The sequence below is a fragment of the Diplotaxodon limnothrissa genome, linkage group LG4 (assembly GCF_057381915.1).
Source record: "Diplotaxodon limnothrissa isolate DT_005_m linkage group LG4, D_limnothrissa_male_GT1.1, whole genome shotgun sequence".
NCBI classification, from domain to species: Eukaryota; Metazoa; Chordata; class Actinopteri; order Cichliformes; family Cichlidae; genus Diplotaxodon; species Diplotaxodon limnothrissa.
Genome location: NC_140599.1, coordinates 29,587,464 through 29,613,104, shown reverse-complemented (window position 1 = coordinate 29,613,104; position 25,641 = coordinate 29,587,464). Strand labels below are relative to the sequence as shown.

At 39.7% G+C, this 25,641-nt stretch overlaps 3 protein-coding genes across 4 annotated transcripts; all 3 read left to right on the top strand.

Annotated features, from left to right (window-relative positions):
* The first annotated feature begins 1,568 nt into the window (after positions 1 to 1,568).
* Positions 1,569 to 10,679, top strand: fam117aa (family with sequence similarity 117 member Aa). 2 transcript variants are annotated; one of them, XM_085352798.1, is made up of 8 exons: positions 1,569 to 2,056; positions 3,439 to 3,584; positions 6,138 to 6,233; positions 6,426 to 6,539; positions 6,856 to 6,972; positions 7,329 to 7,554; positions 7,695 to 7,869; positions 9,288 to 10,679. In XM_085352798.1, the coding sequence occupies exons 1-8, from the start codon at positions 1,933 to 1,935 to the stop codon at positions 9,499 to 9,501; spliced, it is 1,212 nt and encodes a 403-aa protein (XP_085208924.1). In that variant the 5' UTR covers positions 1,569 to 1,932; the 3' UTR covers positions 9,502 to 10,679. The 2 variants fall into 2 exon arrangements, with proteins under 2 accessions (XP_085208924.1, XP_085208925.1); XM_085352799.1 differs by lacking the exons at positions 1,569 to 2,056; positions 3,439 to 3,584 and adding an exon at positions 5,220 to 5,599.
* Positions 10,680 to 11,147: 468 nt separating this feature from the next.
* slc35b1 (solute carrier family 35 member B1) lies at positions 11,148 to 19,350 on the top strand. Its single transcript, XM_085352797.1, has 9 exons — positions 11,148 to 11,619; positions 15,239 to 15,330; positions 15,516 to 15,646; positions 15,765 to 15,795; positions 16,279 to 16,439; positions 16,586 to 16,712; positions 18,009 to 18,115; positions 18,250 to 18,403; positions 18,690 to 19,350. Exons 1-9 carry the CDS (start codon positions 11,495 to 11,497, stop codon positions 18,740 to 18,742), a joined length of 981 nt encoding a protein of 326 aa, XP_085208923.1. The 5' UTR covers positions 11,148 to 11,494; the 3' UTR covers positions 18,743 to 19,350.
* Positions 19,351 to 22,656: 3,306 nt separating this feature from the next.
* Positions 22,657 to 24,314, top strand: LOC146634119 (cytochrome c oxidase subunit FA4). The gene is made up of 4 exons (XM_085352796.1): positions 22,657 to 22,804; positions 23,402 to 23,490; positions 23,611 to 23,671; positions 24,013 to 24,314. Exons 1-4 carry the CDS (start codon positions 22,763 to 22,765, stop codon positions 24,067 to 24,069), a joined length of 249 nt encoding a protein of 82 aa, XP_085208922.1. The 5' UTR covers positions 22,657 to 22,762; the 3' UTR covers positions 24,070 to 24,314.
* Positions 24,315 to 25,641: the final 1,327 nt, after the last annotated feature.

Sequence of the window (25,641 nt, the reverse complement as noted above, 5' to 3'; positions counted from 1 at the left end):
TCTTTTAGTGTGTCTTAGAAGGAACAGTGGCAAAAGCAATGTAGATGTTAAGTAGGGAGTTGCATTGCTGTGGCTCCATCTGCTGGTTAAATATATTATATAAATATCATATAACTTCTAAGCCTTTGGGTTCTGCAACAAATTAGAGTACTTGCATTTTCACACAAAATGAAAAAAACAGACTTTACTTCCTCTAAACGGATCAAAACATCTTTTTAAAAATTCCAGCTTTGACATAATAACCTGCAAGAATTATTCTGCTGATGAGTGTTTGATAGAAAGGCTGAAACTTTACCAACTTTATAGTCAGTATTTCATGGCTGATGTAAGAAACAGTTGAAACAGTAGTAAAAGAATTCCTGGAGTTGATAACTCATGATAGACAGATCTGACTAGTCTATGCTGATCGTGGGCGTCCTGACATGCTTTGTCCTCACCAAAGCTTTTTTTGTTTTTTCAGAGGGCACCACAATCCTCCAGCAGTCACTCTGTGAAAAATTCTATCTACGTCACTGAAATATGGAGTTGTCAAACAGCTACACACCCAGTGATTAATTTTTGTCTATGTTATTTTCCCTGACGCAATAATTCAACATTACAAGCATAATCCTCATCAGTTCACAGGAACCTCTCAGCCCTTCAGCAAGCTTCCTGTGCTTTTGTTATGCTGCCAGGACATATTGCTGGGAACAAACAATGCCTGCAGGGACTTTTTAAGTAGCTCATTAACTTAGTGTTAAGGTCTTTAAAAGTATATTATTATAATTTGCATCTATGTAGCATAAATAAAAACGTGTTCATATCATTTGTTTAGTCTGTAGATGCTCCCATTTGGCACATCAGTCATACATTTTAATTATAACTCTGGCAGGAATTATGGATTATTTCAACTATATTTTGTGGTTATGATAGAATAAAAATGAAAAATCCAAGCAAATAGTTCAAAATCATGTAAACAGTGCACAAACCCGAATCCTGGTTCTTGTGTTGAAGACGTTTTTTATAGAAGGAAAAAAAGAATGGTGAAAATATCTGTTAGGAATATTGTATCAAATAAAATATTACTTTAATTTGTCTATTTCTGCTTAAGCCTGTGGAGGATTACCAACTTGCAAAACCTACAAGCACGTTGCTCTAAGGTTACTTCAGTGCCATTGCTTTATTCTGATATAATAGAGAAAATTGCCCTCGATCCCTTGAACCCCTGCAGTGACCTTTAGCGGTCCCTGAACTTTCTTTGAAAGACCACAAAGGCTCACACACACAGCCACACGTACACCCTGTGAATAGATTTAGGTTTGTACGTGGATTTTAAAGGGAGGAGGGGATGGCGCATGCCCCGCATAGTGAAGGAAAAAAAATCTCAACAAAGTGGGTGGGAGCTTCAATTTTTTTTAATGCTTGGGGGGGCGGTGGCTTTCCTTTTAGGAGACAGATGGATGTGATGGCCAATAAGTGCTCAGTAATATTCTGCAGCAACCAACCACATCATCCTCCCTTGGAATTACATGCTGCACGAGATAGTTGCACAGGTTGAGTAGTTGTGTTGTCACTTTGCAGACAAGGGAAACAAGCAGCAATGTGACACAGGACCACTCAGACTCTGCTGGTGCCCTTTTCACTCTGCAGCATGAAGAATAATACGGAGTTTGGTATAATGCGTTAAACTGCAAAGCTCACTTAACACGCGTGTTTTTTCTTCTTCCCGAAACTAAGCAGTGAGGCAGCAAACATCATGGTCAACATCACAAAAGAAAGCTCGAGTAGTTTCTCCATCCAGAGGCCCGATCAGAGCTTTGGATCATCAGTGTGGATGAAGTGAGCGCGCTCAGTGAGAAAGCCCGTGAGAGCTGCAGTGAACGACGAGGAAAAAGAAAAGCAGGGACGACTGTTTTCATAAGCTGCGCTCGGCTGTGGGAGCCAAGTGGGGGGATGTCGAGCCGAAGTGGAGGAGCGCCTCGGGGGTGCAGCAACCCCAGCCTGCAGCCCCTTAGAGCCACAGTCCCATACCAGCTCCAGAGGGGCTCAGCTCTCCTCAGCAGAGAGGTCAAGACGGGTAAATACACACTCAGGAGGAGGGGGCTGAATCTGCATTCACTTCCATGTGGTCCAGAGCTGAAAAGTTTGATTGTGCATCACTTAATCATCATTATTCCTTAGAAATGTGACCCAGTGGGGCAAAGGGTTAATGTTTTGTGGTTTTGATATATAGTGGATTTTATTCAAGCAAAAATATTGACTGTGTATCATCACAAAGGGGAACTGAGCCAGAGTGATTAATCATTAAACATGAATTGCTGGGTGATTAATGAAAACTGACCCTGCTGCTGTTTTTATCGTGGATGAATTAAGTTGTTCTTGTCATTTAAAAACTGCATATTTTTATATTTTGAAAAGCTGGTAAGACAAAACTGTGAATTTGTGATGGGGGAATAGTTGCTATTTTCTGACATATTTAATAGGAAATGCATTATTTTTCAATTCCCCAAAGTACTCTGCAGTTTAATCAGTGCACCTTTGTAAAGATTCTTCCAGAAGTCTCTAGAACTGTTAATTGGAGCTCTAGAGGGAAAGCATGTAACACCAGGACCAGCTATTCATACACTGAATGATTAATGAACCACAGCACACTGAAGAAAAGCAGGAAGAATATTTAAGAAGCAAATACAAGAGACGACCATGCTTCTCACCCAAAGCCAGGGCATGAACTGTTTCAGTGTGCCTAACTATGCACCAGCCGTTTTACTTGGATTGTGCTCAAAAGAGTACAATTCCAACGTGCTAAGTCAACAATGAAGGCTGCTAGCCCTGAAACATAACACTGTTCTCATAATGTTATTTAGACACTCAGCTGCCCCTTAGCACTCTGACCTGTGGGATTCCTGCTGCATGCTTCATGCTAACACAGCAGCAGCTTTAAAGACCTCTTTGTTTTACTTTGAGTGCTTGTTCTTTCACTGTATCCACAAAACTCACATCTGCATGTTATTTATGTATCCTGTCTGCCCTGCAGCATGGGCTGATGACAACATACTGTGGGTGTGCTTTTGGATTAGTTGTAAATGTACTATCTGGCTGTGGTGAGTGTTGCCAGCGTTGTGTAGCTGGATGGCTTTGCTCCAGGTCAAAGGCATGGTCCACACCTGCCAGAGATACAAAACGCTGCCAACACGCACACATACACACTTGTTACACTCACACAGCCCTGTGGTCTGCACACTTATGGAAAGGAAGGAGGCTGTGAGCAACTGCCACTGGGGCTAAAGAGTTATTTACACTTACATGTCCAATACAGTGTCTTACTGAAGGCTAAACATGATTACACAGGCAGGAGTTCAATCCCTCTTCAGCACAGAAACAGTTTCGACATGTACTGAGTGGAAGCTTACACAGTCTCAACATGCCCCTGGCTTCTTTCTATTTTCTCTGTTTCCACAGCAGACAGAACCACGGCTCGTCCACCAAAACCCACCATCCGCCGAACACTTTCTTTGGATGCGATTGTCGGACCCTATCTCCAGGGGCAGTGGCCCAAAGAAGCAGACGGGGCGGTAGTTAGCTGTGTCAATGATAAAGCCACGCAGGTAATGATTAATATATCCCGAAACCCCCAAATCTGCTGTGATACTGTGATGGAGTTGCTATAATCGAATGAGCTTGGTCTCAATTAATCCCAGTTTGTTCTGTACCAGTGCTTCTGTTAGTGCAGGAACACAGTGTGAACCTGTTGAATCAATTGCATAAAAGGCAAACTTGTGTGTGCTGTGCTTCTCCTGGATGTTAACGATTTCTATAGAGGACAAGATATCTGATGTTAGCTCTGCAGGTGTCTGGTGGTTCCAGTTCGGCGCGGCGGGTGGAAGGCAGCCAACTGGAAATACTCGTTTTTGTTCTTCTTTAAAAAAAAAAATCTGCTTCTCTTCCCTCGCTGCTCCCCCCCCCCCTCGACTGTATCTGCTCCTAACTAGTGCACAAAGCCTGGAGTAACATCGCCAAGCTCCGCAAGCTTCGTCTTCTCTCCTGACACAGTTTAAACCCGAACGAACCCCCTTTGCCTCCATTGTGAGACACAGGCCCCTCCTGACCTCATTATACAGGCACCCCATCCCCCAGCACTCCCCAAAAACCACACTAACACGTACTCAGCAGCACCCCACCCAGCACCTCCTTCTGCCATAGTTCCTCTGCATTATGTCAGATGATATGACTAGTTGTTTGGTGTTACTTCATTCTTTACTTTGCACACTACTGCACCTTTTTATTCCAGTCTGTGTTAGAATAATCACTTAGTGAATCAAATGAAAGTAACTGCAACCAATTAATCAATTAAATGTTTGAGGCAATTACATTTGATTTTAGTCTGAATTAGTGCCTGCAGCTCTTTGAGTTTTGTTGGCTTGTTTTTGAGCTAAATGCTAACATTATATTAACATGCTGACAGTCAACAATGTTTTAGCATTTTGCTAATTAGCACAAAGCTGATGGAATCTCATCCTCGTCATCCTCATCTTCGTTCGACTGCTCCCTTTAGGTGTTGCCACAGCAGCCAGCATCTCACCCTATTCTTTGCTTCCTCTTCTGTCACACCATGTCCTCCTTCACTACATCCATGAATCGTCTGTAGTCTTCCTAAATCTTCGACATCCTTTGTCCAATATGTCCGCTGGCCCTTCTCTGCACACGTCCAAACCATCTCAATCTTGCCTCTCTAACTAACTTTTAATCACCTTGGTGGTTAAAAATGATCTTGACACACTCAATAGTTGTTGAGATTGCAGATCTCATTAGAGTTTTCTTTAATTTGACCTATTAAAGTAGCAGCAGTTAAATATAGTAACCTTTAAAAATGAAAACTCTCTGATTGGGACTTCTTAAATCTGAGGTTCTGCATAAATGAAGAATTTTTTTTTTTTTATAGAATTAGCCCAAAATGTAAAGGAAATAATATTTTTTTCCACCTTGTTCACTATATTAAAAAAATAAATACCAAGCACATTTTAATCAGTGCCTCAAGCTGGAAATATTAGCCATGGAGACCAAGTGCTTTGGTACCTTGGGGTCTTTTTATAGGTTCGTGTTCCATGATCCCTTGTCCATGTTTTGGGGAGGGTGGGGTTTTTGATGTTGGATGGTGGGGGAGGTTGGTAGCCGTAACTCTACACCAACGCCACTGTATGACTGACTCATGCTGCTTTCGGACTTATTTAGCCTGGCGACAGAGTACGTATGAGTCGACTGAAGAGGAGATGATGTCGGTGTTTTTCTACAGGCAGTAATGGCACCAGTAAGACTTCCCTGAGCTGTGAGGCCGAGCACCTTGTGTTTCGGGGGACAGAAATTCACAATGCAGTCACGGTGCATGGTTGCCTGTGAGTGGCTTATGAATAGACTGGACACCAGGGAGTGGATCAGATTCTTTGAAAGTGTGTGAAGCAGTTGACCCTAAACGTGGAGGCACCAGAACCTAGAGTATCGGATCCTGTTGCTTAAGTTGACCCGTGTGATGATGAATGTCCAGTCTACTGCATACAACCAACAGTCAGCAGCAAACAACCCAGCTCCCACTGGTAGAAGATCAAGAGTCAATGTGAAGAAATCGGTACGGATATAGGAGTGAAAAGGATGTTACAGAGTTGTGACTGACAAAGGAAGAAGTGCACTAAAAAGTCTGCTTGCTGGCTGCTTTTTGTTTTTCCTCAACAGTGTGTGACTTTGTGAATAACAACAAATAACTTATTTGTGTGTGTAAGTGCACTGAGGTGTTGAATGCACTGTATTTATAGTTTTTACACTGATGTGGTTTGGATGTTTTTTTATGAGAGTGTAAGCCGGGCTGTTTTGCAGCTCATAGTGGTTTCTTGTCGCCTTCCGCTGTACAGCTGTTGTGGGGCAGGTGTGCAAGACAGCTGTGGGGCTCAACTTAAGTGTTGTGCATACGAGTGTCGAATGGAGTTTGCTGGTTTTGGCAAAAAAAAAAAATAGAGTGGGTCTCCAAAAAGGTCGCCCTTTCTGACAGCCAGAATTACTGCCAATTAGGCCATTTTCTACCAGAGCCCCTCAACAGCATGTCAGGCAAAACACTGGATGCCTTATTTATATATGCTCTCTCTCTTCCTTTTTTTTTTTTTTTTTTTAAGACTCCAAGTTCCTGGGCAGAGGAAACCCGGGGAAGACGAAGTGCTGGTGGGCACAAGCGCTCAGCTTCTTGGGGCAGTGCAGAGCACCTAAGGGAGGCAAGTATTGTATACACTAAAGCAGTTAATGAATCATTTCTTCTATTTCTCTCACATACCCACACTCTTCTTCTCTTTGGCCTCCCATTGATAGCCTGAAACAAAAGGGTTCCTTCAGGGCAAACTTTGAACCTTAACCTTGAATGAATCACAATGACCCCTGAATCATTTTTCTCTCCACTCTGCCCTCAGGTGGCCAAGCTGAGACACCAGTTGCAGAAGCGTTCCCGCCATGTCCCTCCCTCAGCAGGATGCGAGCTCCCCCCCCACCCCCTGCCTGCAGGTCATGCAGCAGGAGTCACTCAGGTAGCCTTTTGTCCAATTAGGATATTAAAGGACACATACAACAAAGTTTTCATGATTGCTCCCAATGCCAGACTGTGTTCCACAGGCAGACGAGGAGGAGCTTGGTAACAGGGATATAAAAAACACTTCTTTTTTTAGTACTGGCTGTCATCAAGTCTGCCGTGCTACTGCCATGCTGTCTCTGAAAGACAGTTTGAAACGAGCATATCACTCTGTACTGTTCACATGCACTATTAACAATTGCAATAGTGAAAAACCAGATAATCAGGCTTAGGCTACCTCAAAATTTGTCCGTATTATACTCGTTTCTCCTCAGACGATGCCGCTGATGCCGCTGAACAGACTTGCTCCACGGCTGCGACGGAGCGTCGAGGGCCTCAACTTAGAGCTGGAGGAAGTGTTTGTGTGTGAAAAACAAGACGATCAGCATGAGGTTAGGGCACTGAAACTTGCTTATACGTAAAACCAGAAAGGTTTTAATATCAAAAGGTTATAAGAACTACCAGTATCAACCAATTTATAGTGCAGTTGCTTTTCTCATCAAAATATCTGTGTGCCATATTTCATCACTGGTCACTTCATTAGTTACACCTTGCTAATACCAGGGTGGACCGCCTTTTGCTTTCAGAACTGTTTTAATTATTCATAGCAAAGATTCAACAAGGTGCTGGAAACATTCCTCAGAGATTTTGGTCCATACTGACATGAAAAAAAGAAAAGGATCGTTATTCACATTCACTTCAGTGTTATTATGCTAAATTTTCATTTATTTGCTTCTAAATTTCACAGATTTTGGATATCCCAGATGGCCACAGAGCTCCCGCCCCTGCCCAGAGATGCAGCAGTGGCTCTCAGAGTGACCCCTCACCGGGGCCACTGGATCCTTCCCTTCTTTCTCCTTCTCAGTCCCCTTGTATTCTTGATACGTCACTTCTGACACCTTCAGGTTCACCTTGTCCTTTGAATCCATCACTTTTATCCCCATCCCAATCTCCCTGCACCATGGGAGAGCCAGGTTAGACAGGCTTACATTTCCTGTTTTGCAGTGCTTTATTAAACCATAAATGGATATATTTTTGAAAAATAATAATACTACAGACAGAGATTTGCTTTAATTCTGGTATTGTTAGTGAAAATCTCTCTCTCTTTATGCAGAGCCTGTGGACTATGAGATCTTGTGTCCCTCTCCATCAGCATCGCTTCCTTCATTTGCACTGGATCCTCCTCTGCTGCAGGCCTGCTCCTCTTCGCCTCGTCCCAACAAAACCTACTCTTTTCAGCGCGAACCGCCAGAAGGCTGTGAGCGAGTTCGAGTGTGTGAGGAAGCAGTGTAAGTACACCAAAGCATCATGCATAGATCATATCATGCAATTATTTCCTACTTTCTATACCACAAATTTACTTTTGTACCCAACTAAACCCCTCCCACAAGTACCATCAGAGCAAAACAGGATGTCATTACCACTCCAAATCAAGTTCAGATCACAAGACAAAAGGCACACGTTGTAATCTTGGAGCCAGTAATGACAAATAATGTTGCAAAAGTTTTATACAAATTTATTATTTATGTGTATTTTTGTAACAGCTTGCTATGCATTTACATGTGGTCCCTTATGAATTTAACATTTCCAGGTTGAGCACCAAGTGTCCACCACTTTGATGAAATTTATGCCATTTTTCCAGTCTCTTCCAGTCTGAGAGGTCTCCAAGGAGGATTTGTTTTTAAATGTAACTTATTTACATTAAGCCACGTGACACGTGAAACAAGTACAAACTGAGGCCGTAACATTGCATTTGCAGGGGAATCATTATATAAACATAATGTATATACAAATAGAAAGAACTTGGATTTATAGGAAATTTTTCCTTAAAAAAAAACATATAGATGATAATAATTCCTATATGTGTGGTGATATTTATACAAAGTTTTGTTGAGATTGGCCCACCCGTTAAGGAGGACATAGTTATCTAGAGACATAAATGCATATATAATCTATGATTATTTAAGTAAGATGATGTTATTTGCACACTGTACTTGCTATCAAATTATGACACCATCTGAGTTTAGATTGGTTCCCTATATGCCACGTTTTCATCTGTTAATTCTGTTTGTCACTAAGTATGAAATATACAGGAAAAATGAAGCCTTGATTGTGTTACCGAATTAGGATGACTTATTATTTGTGGCACATTAATTGCAATAATATTGGCATCCTTATTTGATATTCTGTAGAAAAATCTCCAGTCACTATATCAGCAGAAACAGATGAAAAAGCATTTTATCCTACACATTTGTGGGATTCCATAGTGTGTTGATTAGCAAAATTGCCTAATGCCCAAAGGTCACAACTCGGAGGAAACGCAAACCCAGCCTCAGGAGGTCACGAGTCAGTATCTGCCTTGGAGCAGTCCCAAGTCTGGATAAATGAGAAGGTTACATCAGGAAGGACACCTGGCCTAAAAATGTGTGTTAAATCAACTATGCGGCTCGATGCATTATGACAACCTTAGAAAATAAGCTAATTTATACACTTTTGAAGAAAACAGCTTAAATTAGTCTTGTCAGAATATCAGTGCACACTTGAAACCTTCTGATCTTGTGTGACAGTTATTTTTCACTGAATTATTTAATGGAATTGAAGGGTTGTAGAAGTTGTTATTATGGTGCTATAAATATGTAACTACATATAAAGCCGTGGATGCTGTGTTGCAGTATGGGGGTTCATGCTTCTATCTCTCCATCTACAGCTCTGCCTATCAGGATGAGACTCTCCTCCAGTCATCCTGCCCTGACCCCAATAAAGTCAACTTCACCCCCCACGGAGGCTCAGCTTTCTGCCCGGTCAGTCTTTTGAAGCCCCTCTTGCCCTCCATGGACCTCCTCTTTCGTGGCCTGTCGGTATCTCCCGTCACTGGCTGCTCAGGTCAGGCCTCTCCTACCAGGCACCTGGGCATGCAGTAGGTGGATATCTGAGCAGAGTCTCTCAGGACTGAACCACATTGCACTGCCAGGACAAGCAGAAACTGGATGTGATATATATTTTTTTTTAATGCATCGTGACAATGGACAGTGTTGCATCACTGCTGTAACACGCCATCATCACTGTGATCAAAATAAGCTTTGTGACTGTGAAGATTTGTTGCTGTCATACTTTAGAATAACTGTGGCCTAAATTCTGCCCGCTTTATCTTTTGTTTTGGTTTTTTTTATGTTTTTTTTCCACCTGCAGGAAGCTTTGATTCAGCTGATATTTACCTCATCAGCACTTAAACTGTCCTAGTATTCAACCGTATGAGGCATGGATTAGACTGCAGGATTTAAGTTGTGGAAATGCTTGAAAAGCTTTATAAATACTTGTGTTTATTAAATCATTCTTTTGCATTAAAATTGTTCTAGTTAGAGACCGCAGTCTAGAAGGGATGCTTTTATTTTTCATCTTGAAACGTGAGAATTTACTGTCAAAAACCCTAGCACTTAGAACACACACTGGTACAGGTTTTGCCTTCTTACTATCCAAACAATTGATGGGTTTTGTAGTCGAGTATTGTTGATTTTAGATAAACATCCAGCTTAATTTGTGAGGGTTAACTGATGAAAAACAAAATATTTGTTGAATTTTATATATATATATATATATCTGTTTGAAATATTTTTGGCTTAAAGTTTCCAATGTCCTACTTTTCTACAGATGTGTTTCAAGGGAGATACATATTTTTATGTCCTTATAAGAAGCACACGATACTGCTTCTGTTTTCACTGTTCTGACTTGTGCTGTTTTATAAGCAGACATTTTATAGCTTTATTTGCCTACAGGGGGCTTTGTTATAACCAAACTATTTTTAATAACTAGAGCAGGTCGCAGTGTTTGTCAGTTTGAGCCTTTTTTGAACCCTGGAGTTTAGACCACAGTGTTAGTGAAGAGCTTGACTTCCCTTTGATTGAATTATTATTCAGTTGTGTTTTTTCAACATAATAAATGACCTACATGATAAATGGGGAGTAAACGTCAACGAAGAATTTTTCAGCCTTTTTTCTTTTTTTTTTTTGGTATTCTTTTTACGTGATAGCAGTTACTGTTACCTGTGCTGTTGCCTGTGTAGAAAACAATAAAAGAAAATTGTTTTGGGGGCGTTAAAATGCCTTCTACGGTAATTATAATTCCTGTGGTTATTTTTTGTTGTCGTGTCTGCATTTGACACGTGTGTCTGTGGGCTTTTAAATCTAAACCCTCCCTCCTTTGCCAAATCAGCTTTGTGATTGGCTTAAAGCGGCTCCATAGTTCTTACACGGACCAATGAATTTAATCCACATCCTAGGACGACAAAAGGGCACGCGACATTTTCAAGAAAGGACCTCGGCTTTTTAAATAGCTGCCTCAAGTCACGACTAACCATTAAAGGTTAACGCGAACACCAAACGATCACAGAAGAGACAGCGTTTTGTTTGCAGGATTGGAGCGGCGTATATTAAACACGTTATTATGCCTGTATGACTCAGGGTAGTTTTATTAAACTTAATATAAGCGTACAGGCTCAGGTGCTGACACCTAATGGGTCCTTTTAGAAGATAACTTTTCCTGCTAATTGCAGGTTTTAATTTCCCAATGAAAACCCGAGCGGCACATCCTTACCGTTACTCGGGTGTGAAAAACGGGATGCTTTTAATATAGCAGCTGCACAGCTAGAAGGCCCTTCTGTCTGGGGTGATATAGGGCAACCAACTATGGCATGATACTCGAATCTCAAGACAAGAGTTGGAAAGCTCCGGCAAATAAGATTTACTGCGATATATCACCAAGTCTTCCAGCTGGTGCATAATCCACAGCCAACGTAAACACGCGAGCGCCATTTCCGGGCTCGTGATAGCGGCTATAGTGGAGCGAGAGGTCGGAGCGAGAGGAGCGGGAAGTGGAGCGGTGGTGTCGGTTAACATTCCCGGGGTGGTCGACGACGGCATGGCAGCGGGAAAGGGAGCTGGGAAGCCCGCCTGGCTGTGGGACAATATGAGGTTACGGTTCATCGTTTGCTTCTTCGGAGTCTTCGTGTGCTACTTTTATTACGGAATATTGCAAGAGACGATGTAAGTAACAAGTAACGAAGCTAAACTAGAGACATTGTTATGCTGCTGTGAACCAAAACTCCCTTCAAAAAGCTGCCGCTTTAATATTGCTATGCATACATTAAAATTTTAGTTGGAGTTTGGTTATAGTTTTGTCATTAGAAAAAAAATCACAGTTCTCATAATCGTAATCATATGAGCATATGACCTGAAGCACTGTCTTTGTAGATCTCCAGATCTGTTAAGTAAAACTAAATACAGTACTGCAGCAGTATCCCCCCTTTTTGATTGATTGATTTATTCTTACATATTTGTCACACCTAAATTTCACTATTAGACAAAGATGACCCATGTAAATATAAACCGTCATTTTTTAACTTGTTATTTAATTTATTAAAGGGGGGGGCTATCAAACCCTACCGGGCTCTGCAAAAGTAATTACCCCCTAAAACTAATAAGCGGTTGTGCCAACCTTGGTAACAAGAACTGTAATCAAGTATTTGTGATAACTGGCAATGACTCCTTTATGTCACTGTAGGGCAGATATTGCTTTCCTCACTGTTCTTTGTAGAATTGGTTTGACCACATTAAATGGTTTTTTGAAAATGAATGTCTGTTTCAGGTCAATCTGAATTAAGTCTGGACTTTGACTAGCAGCTTTTAGCAGCTCTGAGGTGGACTTGCTGGTGTGTTTCAGATTATTGTCTTCCTGTTTAACCCAAGTGAACTTAAACTTGCTTGTTTTAATCAATTTTAAATCATGCTTTTTATTTGTTCTTGTTTCTAATGTCTCTGTAAAGCACTTTGAATCACCTTGTTGTTGAATTGTGCTATACAAATAAACTTGCCTTGCCTTGCCTTGCCTTGTAGGGCACAAACTGATGGCTGGACATTCTCTATGAGGATTTTCTGGTCGAGCAAAATTTGCGGTTCCATCAATTAGAGCAAGTTGTTCTGATCATGAAGCAGCCTCAGGTCATAACACTACCACCACCATGTTTGACTGCTGCTGTTATGATGTGTTAGTTTTACATCAGATAAGATGGGATTCAAACTTTCTAAAAAGTTGATCTTTTGTCAGACAGGATCTATTTAAGCAATTTCTTTATTCAACGGGTTTGGCCTGGGTGTGACTAGTGAAACTGGGCTCAGCTTTCAAACTGCGGTAATCAGAGTTAACTTGTGGTTTAACGATAAATGGGCGCAATTACTTTTTCACACAGGTTTGGCTCTTTTTGCCTTAATAAATTAAATCATGGTTTTCTCTGGTTACCGCTGACTAATATTAAAATTTGTTTGATGAAATGAAACGTGTGTGAGAAATATGCAAAAGAATAAGACATCTGGAAAAATTCTTCTCTGAAGAATAATTTTTTTATTTTTAGTCTATCTTAAAAGCAAAATTCTGCATTACACAGACTTTTGTTTTTGCGTTGTTTTTCTTTTTTGGGGAGTATATTTAAAAATCTCAGAGATTTACTGGTTCAGGCATAAGTTTTTGCAAAAAAGACATTTTAGTTTCATGTACAGTGGGGCAAAAAAGTATTTAGTCAGCCACCGATTGTGCAAGTTCCCCCACTTAAAATGATGACAGAGGTCAGTAAGTTGCACCAGAGGTACACTTCAACTGTGAGAGACAGAATGTGAAAAAAAAATCCATGAATTCACATGGTAGGATTTGTAAAGAATTAATTCGTAAATTAGGTTGGAAAATAAGTATTTGGTCACCTCAAACAAGGAAAATCTCTGGTTCTCACAGACCTGTAACGTCTTCTGTAAGAAGCTTTTCTGTCCCCCACTCGTTACCTGTATGAATGGCACCTGTTTGAACCCATCATCTGTATAAAAGACACCTGTCCACAGCCTCAAACAGTCAGACTCCAAACTCCGCCATGGCCAAGACCAAAGAGCTTTCGAAGGACACCAGGAAAAGTATTGTAGACCTGCACCAGACTGGGAAGAGTGAATCTACAATAGGCAAGCAGCTTGGTGTGAAAAAATCAACTGTGGGAGCAATCATCAGAAAATGGAAGACATACAAGACCACTGATAATCTCCCTCGATCTGGGGCTCCACGCAAGATCTCATCCCGTGGGGTCAAAATGATCATGAGAACGGTGAGCAAAGATCCCAGAACCACACGGGGGGACCTGGTGAATGACCTGCAGAGAGCTGGGACCAAAGTAACAAAGGTCACCATCAGTAACACACTACAACGGCAGGGAATCAAATCCCGCAGTGCCAGACGTGTTCCGCTGCTGAAGCCAGTGCATGTCCAGGCCCGTCTGAAGTTTGCCAGAGAGCACATGGATGATACAGCAGAGGATTGGGAGGATGTCATGTGGTCAGATGAAACCAAAGTAGAACTTTTTGGTATAAACTCAACTCGTCGTGTTTGGAGGAAGAAGAATACTGAGTTGCATCCCAAGAACACCATACCTACTGTGAAGCATGGGGGTGGAAACATCATGCTATGGGGCTGTTTTTCTGCCAAGGGGACAGGACGACTGATCCGTGTTAAGGACAGAATGAATGGGGCCATGTATCGTGAGATTTTGAGCCAAAACCTCCTTCCATCAGTGAGAACTTTGAAGATGAAACGAGGCTGGGTCTTCCAACATGACAATGATCCAAAACACACTGCCCGGGCAACAAAGGAGTGGCTCCGTAAGAAGCATTTGAAAGTCCTGGAGTGGCCTAGCCAGTCTCCAGACCTCAACCCCATAGAAAATCTGTGGCGGGAGTTGAAAGTCCGTGTTGCTCGGTGACAGCCCCAAAACATCACTGCTCTCGAGAAGATCTGCATGGAGGAATGGGCCAAAATACCAGCTGCTGTGTGTGCAAACCTGGTAAAGACCTATAGTAAACGTTTGACCTCTGTTATTGCCAACAAAGGTTATGTTACAAAGTATTGAGTTGTATTTTTGTTATTGACCAAATACTTATTTTCCACCCTGATTTACGAATAAATTCTTTACAAATCCTACCATGTGAATTCATGGATTTTTTTTTCACATTCTGTCTCTCACAGTTGAAGTGTACCTCTGGTGCAAATTACTGACCTCTGTCATCATTTTAAGTGGGGGAACTTGCACAATCGGTGGCTGACTAAATACTTTTTTGCCCCACTGTATACTGTTTCTCCTATACATGCAACTTTAAAATCTGCAGTCTGGCTTATGTAAAGTAAGCAGAGCTCTGCCTGTGTTCTCTTTCACATACTGAGAAAGGACACAGATGGTATGCTGTCAACAAAGGGTACAGGAATACTCTCTGGTTTCAAAATGATGACTTGAAAATGCCATGTGAGGTGAAGCGGCACTTCTACAAACCAATGTCTGACTTTTATTACATGTTATTACATGTTGTTATGAATATGGACATATTATCTTCAGATTAGCCCACTAAAAACAATTGCAAACTGACACCAAGTACTCAAGCAAGACAGCTGCTGAAAAAACTTTTGGTCCACTAACAGACTGCTACCCTCACCACACCCCTCTTTCACTCTCCTTTTCTGAATGCCCTTTTCACAGCTAGGAGACACATGAAACCACTCAGATGTTTAACCTAGCTATTTGCATGCTCCTGCCAAGACGGGTCTGTTGTGTTCAACATGCTGTTGCTCTCTGTTTTCTAGCACTCGAGGTGATTATGGTCACGAGAAGTTCAGATTCGCCCGTACGCTGGTCTTCATCCAGTGCATCATCAGTTGTGTCTTTGCAAAGATCTGTGAGTATGTGCTGCACAAAATGCACACAAAAACTAATAACAGTGGTTAAAAGACTCCACTGACTCTGCTAGGAAACACCTGAGAACAACACCAGTCGAATCTCTTGTATGTTAACTTCTCTGCCTAATATTTAAAATAATGTAATGTTGTGAACTTTTTTCTTTAATTCTCTTTTAATAATTAGTGATCCAGTTTTTTGAGAGCTCCAAGCCAGATCACACGAAGAGCTGGCTCTATGGCCTGTGCTCGCTCTCTTATCTTGGAGCCATGGTGTCCAGTAACTCTGCCCTTCAATATGTCAACTATCCCACCCAGGTGAGTATGCCCTATTTAAATGGGTCAACAGTAACTGGTTATGTGTTTTTCTTTTTTCATTGTATGTGTATTTGTGCTTGAGCCTTGCATATTCTATAACTGCGTTTTTGTTTGATAGGTTTTGGGGAAATCCTGCAAACCCATACCAGGTAAATCGAACAAAAATAAGTGTTGTAGTGTTGCTTTTTAAAGTGCTTTCTTTCACCATATCATTTACATAATATTTTGTCACTGCTTACCTTTGTTTCCGTAGACAACAGTCTGTCTGTACTGACTAATTCAGAAAGTGTACAGTATGCAGGGTGTGTATGAGGAAATATACAAAGTCAAATTATTTACTTTTTTTTAAAGTGTAGGCTACCAAACAAACACGAGTGATTCTGAGGTCTTTTCTTACAGATTAGGGACACATTTAGTTTGAATATTCTTCTTAGGCATGTGGAGCTGAGAGCCTGCTTTGCATATTACAGTATGTCCTGTTTATACATGAAGGTTAACTCTCACCCCTCACAGCTTGGTTATCGCTTGAATTCTGTTTCCTTCCATATGTTTCACTCTCAGGGCTGAAGTTTTGACACGCTGTCCAGGCTGGTATCAATCGGCTTCATATTTCTGTTATTGTGTCCTTGCAGTGATGATCCTCGGTGTGACAATACTGAGGAAGAAGTATCCACTGGCTAAATACCTGTGTGTGTTGCTGATTGTGAGCGGTGTTGCTCTTTTTCTCTATAAACCCAACAAGAGCTCTGCTGTTGGTGATGACCATATTTTTGGCTTTGGAGAGATTCTGCTGGTGAGCTAACACATATTCTGTTCATTTCACCTATTTGTCCTCATATGCTGCCCATCTGCTTGCATCTCCCTCGTGTCCTTACGGGTGCTTTGACTTTCCCATTACTTTCATCTCACGTCTCGGTGTTGTGTTTTGCTGCATCATAGCTGGTCTCTCTGACATTGGACGGTTTGACTGGTGTGGCCCAGGACCACATGAGGGCTCGCTTCCAGACGGGTGCGAACCACATGATGCTGAACATCAACATGTGGTCCAGTCTGGTGCTGGGACTAGGTGAGTCCCACATCTAATAGAATATGTGTCAGGAGCATGCAGGCTCTCATTCCAACTGAAAATACATCTGGCCATTACACTGATTTGCTCACCTGCAGCTAGAGAGGAGACACTAATGAGCAAACTCACCTTGGTGTGGTTCAGTACTGCCAACACTGGTGAATATATGGTTTCAAAGCTTTCTTTATGAATAATTATCTAAGAGCATAGTACCGGTTTAAGGCTTTTGAAGAAAATTTCTTATGGTGCTATAATATTTATAATTAACAAAAAAATTTTGATTAAAGATAAGAACAAAATATCCTATGTTTAATGTAGTTTTCTTCAGGTGCTTTTCCACTCAAAACTTTTTAAACACCAATTCAAAGTGAAATCACCTCATGGTGATTTTGCATTTACAAAAGTACCATAAGGTGTAGTGCTGTGTTCCTAAGGTGATTTTAATGTGAGTTTGGTATATTTTATTCTCATTCTGGATTCTGACATGAGCTCCAGGATGAATAGCGGGTGTGATGAAGTAGATGGTAGCAAGAAGTTTAAAAAAAAACAACCCTCAAACAGAACCAATAACAGCTGCATTAGAAGCAGAAAATGTGTGCACTTTTCCCTCAGGAGGCAAAAACTCATTAATTCAGTCAAGGCATAGTGCGGAGTGTTATCTTTTTAGATAAGAAATCCTCCACCTCAAAGCCCTCAGTTCTGTTAGCAGATTGCTACAATATGCTGAAGAGCAAGGCACATAAAACAAACACAATTTAATGATGGGTTTTTTAAGGTTGGGTACTAATGGGCTCTGAGATAAAGATCAAAAGGTCAAAGATTATATGAGAACTGGAGGACTGTCATCACTTTTAAGCTAACTAACTGGTAGGGTCTGCCGTCTTGGAGTGTTTTTCTATCCTTCCTGAACCACTTTATTATGCTAAATTACATTTTATAAAGCTATGGCGTTTTTTTTGTAAGCGTTAAGTGCAGTTCCAATATGCAACCTTAACAGCTTTTAGTTATTGGTTGTCAAATGTGTGCAAATGCAGATATACTCCTGGTTTCAACATGCACAGCAAGACTTTGATGTCTAGTATTTCCCAAGATGCAAAGGTATTCTTATACCTCCACTCATACAAATTCATTACACCCCCACACTAAGATTTCACCTAACTGCTAATACTGTACAGAACCACTTGGTGGTGCTGTACATTCACACTGTGAACTCGGTCTGGTTTTCTTACCAAGGATAGTCAGAAATGAACTGTGTTTTTGAAAAGTTGTTGATGTTACGTTCCTCTCTGTTCTCAGCGGTGTTGTGGACAGGGGAAGTGTGGGAATTCCTGAGTTTTGCAGAGCGCCACCCGGGCATCTTTTACAATATATTTCTGTTTGGAGTCACCAGTGCTTTAGGCCAGGTAGGTGGATCAATGCGAGTACTGATTATTAGCAATGCCATATTAAAGAACAGGAAACACCCTGTTGTGTTTTACAATAGATACTTAGTAATGACTGACATCCTGACTGACCGGCTCAAATGTTCCTTTTTCAGACCTTCATCTTCATGACAGTTGTGTACTTTGGGCCTCTGACCTGCTCCATTGTCACAACTACGAGGAAGTTCTTCACCATCCTTGGCTCTGTTATTTTGTTTGGCAATGTAATGACTACAATGCAGTGGGTTGGCACCATTCTCGTATTCCTCGGTCAGTAACTATATTACTTTCGTATTTTAATATATTAGATTTCCATTTTGTCAGGTTTCCAAAAGGTTGATTCTGTTCATCTGGACATAGTCTTTTCAATCCAAGTGACAAAACGTTTCTCCCATTGAAAACGCTACATCCAGATGAACAGAGTCAAATTTTTGGAATTTACTTACCTGGATGATTGAGTATGCATCAAGACATTTCATCAGGTTAAATGTATATAAAATATCTGTTCAGATGTTGTGTCTTCCCTCCATTCACATCTTTGGTTTTCTCACTTTAGGTCTTGGAATGGATGCTAAATTTGGCAAAGCCCCCAAGAAGACTACACACTGAAACACACTGGCGCACATGAGGAAAAAAAGAAGAGAAACACTAGATTGGAAACACTATAGCCAGTATATTATTTTCATAAGACATCATGTACAGGCACACTATATGTGCCTATGACTTGTTGAACTATGGTCAGATATTTTACTGCATTTAAAAGAGAGTCGTTGTAGTTTTCAACTCCAGCTTCTGTTGTGTACAGTTGATATACTGAAGAGATGCATTATATGGGATCAAGTCCAGAATGAGCTGTGACACAACCTGCAGTCCTTTTTGTGGAAGAATTTGAACTGGCTGAAGTGCACAGGTGTAAACCTTATTTTATTTAGACAAATCTTTATTGTTTCTGAAACCAGCTCACCTGCCTTGGATTGATGTTGAACCAAACAAAGCCTTAGAAATACATTTCCAGCAGTTAACCCATGAAATTACACCAAATGGTTTACAAATGGATGCTTGAATGTGTGTAATTGTAACATTTAGTTTGTCTGAGAAAACAATTAGTAAGTTTAATGTCCTTTATGAAAATTTAGACGGTTGTATGTCGCCTGTTGTCTTATGTCCAGTCTTACTTTTAAATTGTATTTACGTTTATTTTCTAAAGTTGAAAATTACTTGCCATAAAAGGGAAATTATTATATTTTGTTGTCATTTTTATTCTTTTTTTTTTCCAGTTTTTAAAAACTGGTTCAAATCGGTTCATTCTAGAATGGTATTGACTGCATCATGGCACTAATCACCAGCTACTTGTTAAACTTGTTAGCCAAACCCAACAATTAAATGTATTTAAACACCCATCGATATTCCAATAATATGTAGCTTACACAATTTTCTCTACTTCAAATAATATTTTTAAAGATGCATTGATTGTGGAAATGCACCTAAGGAATGAAAGGACACTGGACTTCTAAATATGAAATGCCCCATAATCAATATTTTGAATGGAACTGATAAAAAACTGGAATATTGATTATATCTTAAGGGAAATGTCCTTAAACCTGACAATTAAAACTAAATAGCCAGGGTTTTGTTTTGTTTTGTCTTGAAAATCAATGCAGTGTTTGGAGGAGAAATAGCTGACAGTGAACTCTGCAGTTAAAACATGGATGCACTGATAAGAGATGTTAACAGCAGCCTGTTTTGTTTCTTTATATTTAATAAAGAATCAAAATATGCAATCTTTAATGTATTTAAATAAGGCCTGCAAAATTTTACCTTCATACTACAGAAATGTTAAGTTATAGGTCCTCAAAGTACTTAGGGGACATAAGTGTTTTTCCCCCCCAAGATTTTTAAATCTGTCATAATTTAATAAGTGCATTTGATAGCAAAAATTGAAATCTGATGACATTTTCAGGGTTTAACCTTCCACTTAGATTAGTTTTACACCCACTCTAAATGTCACAGTCCAAAGCCCAATTCTTGTTTTCTTTAGCATGATTAATTAATACATTTTTATAACCAACTCTTAACATCAATATCATAGTTCACCAATATCATACAGTGAAATCTGAGATCTATTTTATCATTCAATTAAAATAAATTTGAAGTAAATGAGCACTATTTATGTATAATGCAAATTATATACTCTGTGTGCACTTTGAGAGAAAGTACTCAGGAAATTATATGAAAGTAGCATTTAGCATTTAAATATACCACAGTTGTAGTTCAAAAAATAAAATTACAACTCATAACAGTGCAGAGGGGAGGCCTCAACAACAAATTAACAACATTAACTGTGAGGAGAAAATCCAAATAAAACAAAAGTGAAAACAAAATAGCAACTTTAAAAAAATATGATAACTCATCAAGGTCATGAAAGTCATGATGATTTTGGACTCTTTGTTATTTCTTTGAACTGTTGTTTTTCCAGTGTGGAATGATTGTACGACAAACATCTTTAATGGCTTTTAAAAACACGAATTGTTCTGTTTAGCAAGTTTCAGCTCAACCACACAGTTTTGGTAGCCATTAGCAAGCTGCTGGAAGAATTCTGGCTGAACATTTGACTTTTCTTGGCAGAATTTTATTTTTTTTAATCTGCTTGATTCCCTGGCAAGAAGTTGGATTTTAATCATACTGCACAAATTTCCAATAGAGTCGAGAATTTGTTCCAGAAACTTAATGCTAGCCTCCTTTATCCATTCCAAACCCAGCTTTGGATTTGTGCTTTGGATTGTTTGGTGATCCTTTTGGAACACCCAGCTGTGTCCCATTGTTCTGTACTGGTCAATCCAGTGAATCCTCCTTATGCTGGCAAAGAGAAATTACCAGTTGTAACCAATCATTCTCTGTGATGAGAAGTTAATAGGCCTTTGCCTTGTCAAAAAAGATTTGGGTGAATGTGTGCCGTATATATATATATGTTTATATATATATAGGAATATGTATCTGTATACTTTTGACACACTGGATTAGCGAAAATCCAAAATACATTCAAACTTATGCCCACAATTCTTTGTTTTTTAAAGATCTAAGCTGTGCAATCATTCCCCTCTCGAAAAAGAAATGTTTTTAAAAAAAAAACTAAATTACCATAACTTTCATACCCATGATGAGTGTATGTAAACTTCTAACCTTCTAACCTTGCTCTCTGTAGATGCCATAGAGCAAGATAAGGAGTTATGAAACTTTTCATTTCCCTAGAACAAAGTTAAGAAGCAAATAATGAAATACATAATGAATTACTCTGAATATTTATTCTCAAACATAATGATCATGGTGTGTCTCTACTGTTATCTATCATGCCACTAATATTAAAGATTTTTTTAAATAGAGTAAAGGGGAATTTAACATTAGGTAGACTTTATACTGTAGCTTGATATAATTATGAGCAACAGCTACTTCTGTCTTGGTATGGGAAACATATATAGCTGACTGCACATATTACAGTAAACACAATTTATATTTATAGTGCAGTATAAGATGATAAATGAAAAAATATCTGTTCTGGATCAGTGGGAACCAGAATTATTTTTTTTAATTATTTTTATTTATTTATTTTATTGAGTTTTGACTTCAGTTGAGTTTAATATAGCTCCCAAAATGTGTTTGCTCATTTTGGTTACAAATGTTTACTTTTCATTGAGTTTTTATTAGCTTAAGTCTTTATTTTAGGCCTCCAGGATATGGAGAGCATCTACTGGAGAGGATGTTTAGGGAAAAAATCAGAATATCTAGTACATTAAAAAAAAAAACCTTTCTGAAAGCAGGTCACCCACAAGTCCCAATAAACATGTTCATCAAAGCCTCATCAGGCTGGTTACGATATGTTTTTCATTTTATTTTAAGTTTTTTTTTTCAAGTACACAAAATCGTTTCAGTTAGCTTATATATATTTTTTCAAAAGTGTACTTTTTATTTTTATTAACTAAAAAGCTTTTTCGACATCTACTAGTTTTTATTTTAGTTTTAATTAATTACAATAACCTCGGTAGGATCTAAGCTTTTCTTTGTTTAATAATCACATAAAATTTGAACGAAATATTGGGAATAAGAATAATAAAATACTTTTTTTTTCATTGGAGTAGGTAAATAGGTACATAAAATAAGTATTCCAAATTAAATTAAGACGAACATTTTTTAGGCTTCACAAACAGAGACAGTCCTGAAGGTTAATTTTATTCTTGACCTCAAGAAAAAGAGAATATATATTAAATATTTGTTTTGTTCAAAATAAGCAATTGTTGGGGCTTTTAAACCACTTTGACTTTGCCGGATTAAAAATGCTGCGTGGAAATCAAAGCTCGAGCATTATAACAGCTCATTAATTAAGCCATGTGAAATTATTCGGAATTTATTATATCCACTAACAAAATTATCGATATGCATACTGAACATAGTAATAATTAATTCCGTTTTTTAATCACGCTGGATCAGGCAGTGTGTGAGCATCCTATTGGTGCTTGCTCTACCCTCCTTCCGCCCTTTCTCAAGGATTAAATTGCGCACTGTTCTGGCAAGACTGCTCGTAATCCTTTTATTTGGGTACAAAGTCGGTTAACTTGGCACGCGAGGAACGACAAAATGCTCGCCATAGTCCGCAAACAACTTAGAAGTCACCCAGCTGTAAGTATATTGCAACTATATTCAGGTTAAAAGTCATTTTGGGTAATCTTTTTGAGAGCCCAGGCTGGTACTAGGCTAAGTTGCCAGTTAGCAGTGCTAGCTTGATTAGCCTCTGCGTTTGACCGCACTGACTTTGAGAGATCAAAGTATGTAGCAGTCTTTCTGTTTTCATTTTTTCTGTGTAATTTGTTGGTTAAGAGTGATCCTTCTGGCAGCTGATGACTTTCAGTTAAATAAGGTCACGACTTTAGTCATTCGATGGTTGTTGATTATTAGCCACGAAGAGCCTTTTCATGTCCTCTAAATAGCTGCTCCCACTAGTTAGCTGGCTACATTGGGTTAGCAAGTCCTTGTGAACTATTAATAGAACCCACAAAAGCGCCTCTCTTTTCGACAAAATATGTGTATATATTTTATAGTTATGGTAGTTAAAGTTGGCCAATTTTAGCCCCTGTTCGTTTCATGTTTCATTCCAGAGGCTGCCTACGTGAGCAGGGGCGTGTTTTCAGTGTAAACATGTAGTTGAGTGTCATTGTCTTGAGAGCTTTAGGATTCTCTCAGCTGATAAGATGCCTTATCTTCCTTTGTCTCTTACAGCTGATCCCCCTTTTCATCTTCATCGGTGGAGGAGCAGCCATGTCTCTGTTGTACCTCGCCCGTCTGGGCTTGAGAAACCCTGATGTCTGGTAAGTCATGTGTCGTTTTCTTAATTAAAAATGTGTTTGTTTTTCGTATTTGCATACAAGAGAATTTTCAAGTTCGTTGCCATGTACCTAGGAGTTACTCTTTAACTCTTCTTTCTGCAGCTGGGATCGCAAGAATAATCCAGAGCCCTGGAACAAACTTGGCCCAAATGATCAGTACAAGGTGTGCATCCCTTATGTTTAATTGTCTTGCAGTCTTGATTTTTCTGCTCTGATGTATTTAACAGTGGAGGTGGTTTTACTCTTGGATTGTATTGTGCAGCTTTAGTGGTGGAGTTTCTTATCCAGGGATAATTCCTCTTTAGTTGGACTAATCAAACATAATCTTGTTAACGCTGACCTGTGTTAACAAATCTTATCAAGTCATTAACGAGTGTAACTTGATGTAGTCGTGTTTGTTGTGGCAAGTGACCCAAACCATTTATGGTGGTGCATGCATTTTTCTGTGCAATCTTGGTGTTGGGCCTAATTATTTTTTATTTATTTTTGTGTGTCTCTTTTCAGTTTTTCACAGTCAACATGGACTACAGCAAGCTGAAGAAGGACCGTCCTGATTTCTAAACAACAGCTGGACCACAAGCACAAAGATCGGCAGATCTGCACAAACTGGCTCATTGTGAACGTTCCTCTGGAAAGCTTAATGATGCAGAGGCTTAACCCGCACAGATGTTAAATATTTAAGTTTCCTCATTGCATCGATTTGGCTTTTGGATATTGATTTACTCACCGTCTCATCAATAAAGTACAGGAGTCTTTTCTCCTCTATACTGAGAAAATAATTTGTTTTTATTTTTTCATGTGCTGTTGCCTGCTATATGCTTGTCCTGTCTTAATTTGCATCATCACTTTCCAGTGTCTAATATGCATACATATTGCATCACTTTTCAGACCAATGTCCACAACTTCTTTACATTTGTCATGTTCTGCTGCTGCTATACCTGCTTTGCATTCACCTAATTTTAGCTTTGTCCTGCTTTAACCCAATTAACAGTAAATTACGTACCACACTACTTTTGGTTGCTGTCCAATCTTTTGACATAAAAAGGAAACCCTGTCTGTATTTGAACCACCTTTGGTTGCAATTGCTTCAATCGAGAAGACATGGTGGCAAAAAGGTGTGTGGGTTTCTCTCTCCCCCCCCCCCTTTTCAAAGCTGGACTTGATGGTTTAGAGCAGTAGCGTGTTCGTGTTACACATTAAGTGGAATGAACTGGAAGTTGGCAGTGGGACATTTGGAGGTGTGTCTTCTTACAGAATGCCGTCGCTCTCAGCCAGATAAGTTTGTAAATGTCAACAGGTCGTGCTTTTCCATCTGCAGCCTGGAGAAATGCGACAAGGATGAGCAGTCAGTGCAGTGCAGAAAATGTCAAGGACACTTTCATATTTGAATGGAAGCCCTCGTTGGAGTCTTCACCCATCCTCTGTAGTTTTGCATACACGTGAATCCCCCAGTTTTCACCTTGGGGCTTTTGCTACAGTGTATAGCACAATATCAGCTTTTAATCTAAGTGTGTGTGTGTGTGTGTGTGTGTATATATATATATATATATATATACACACATATACACAGTGGCTTGCAAAAGTATTCCGCCCCCTTGAACTTTTCCACATTTTGTCACATTACAGCCACAAACATGAATTAATTTTATTGGAATTCCACGTGAAAGACTAATACAAAGTGGTGTACACGTGAGAAGTGGAACGAAAATGATACATGATACCAAACATTTTTTACAAATAACTGAAAAGTGGGGTGTGGTAATTATTCAGCCCCCTGAGTCAATACTTTATAGAACCACCTTTTGCTGCAATTACAGCTGCCAGTCTTTTAGGGTCTGTCTCTACCAGCTTTGCACATCTAGAGACTGAAATCTTTGCCCATCTTCTTTGCAAAACAGCTCCAGCTCAGTTAGATTAGATGGTCAGCGTTTGTGAACAGCAGTTTTCAGATCTTGCCACAGATTCTCGATTGGATTTAGACACCAGACAGGTCAGGGATAAAGTTATTGAGAAATTTAAAGCAGGCTTAGGCTACAAAAAGATTTCCCAAGCCTTGAACATCCCATGGAGCACTGTTCAAGCGATCATTCAGAAATGGAAGGAGTATGGCACAACTGTAAACCTACCAAGACA

Bases quoted from the DNA above. Each gene is read 5' to 3' on its own strand.
- fam117aa (XM_085352798.1), top strand. From the start codon at position 1,933: ATGTCGAGCCGAAGTGGAGGAGCGCCTCGGGGGTGCAGCAACCCCAGC. The intron at 6,540-6,855 runs GTAGCCTTTTGT...GTTTCTCCTCAG, and splicing joins ATGCAGCAGGAGTCACTCAG to ACGATGCCGCTGATGCCGCT. The intron at 7,870-9,287 runs GTAAGTACACCA...CTCCATCTACAG, and splicing joins CGAGTGTGTGAGGAAGCAGT to CTCTGCCTATCAGGATGAGA.
- slc35b1 (XM_085352797.1), top strand. From the start codon at position 11,495: ATGGCAGCGGGAAAGGGAGCTGGGAAGCCCGCCTGGCTGTGGGACAAT. The intron at 15,796-16,278 runs GTAAATCGAACA...GTGTCCTTGCAG, and splicing joins ATCCTGCAAACCCATACCAG to TGATGATCCTCGGTGTGACA. The intron at 16,713-18,008 runs GTGAGTCCCACA...CTCTGTTCTCAG, and splicing joins CAGTCTGGTGCTGGGACTAG to CGGTGTTGTGGACAGGGGAA.
- LOC146634119 (XM_085352796.1), top strand. From the start codon at position 22,763: ATGCTCGCCATAGTCCGCAAACAACTTAGAAGTCACCCAGCT. The intron at 22,805-23,401 runs GTAAGTATATTG...TGTCTCTTACAG, and splicing joins AACTTAGAAGTCACCCAGCT to CTGATCCCCCTTTTCATCTT. The intron at 23,491-23,610 runs GTAAGTCATGTG...TTCTTTCTGCAG, and splicing joins TTGAGAAACCCTGATGTCTG to CTGGGATCGCAAGAATAATC.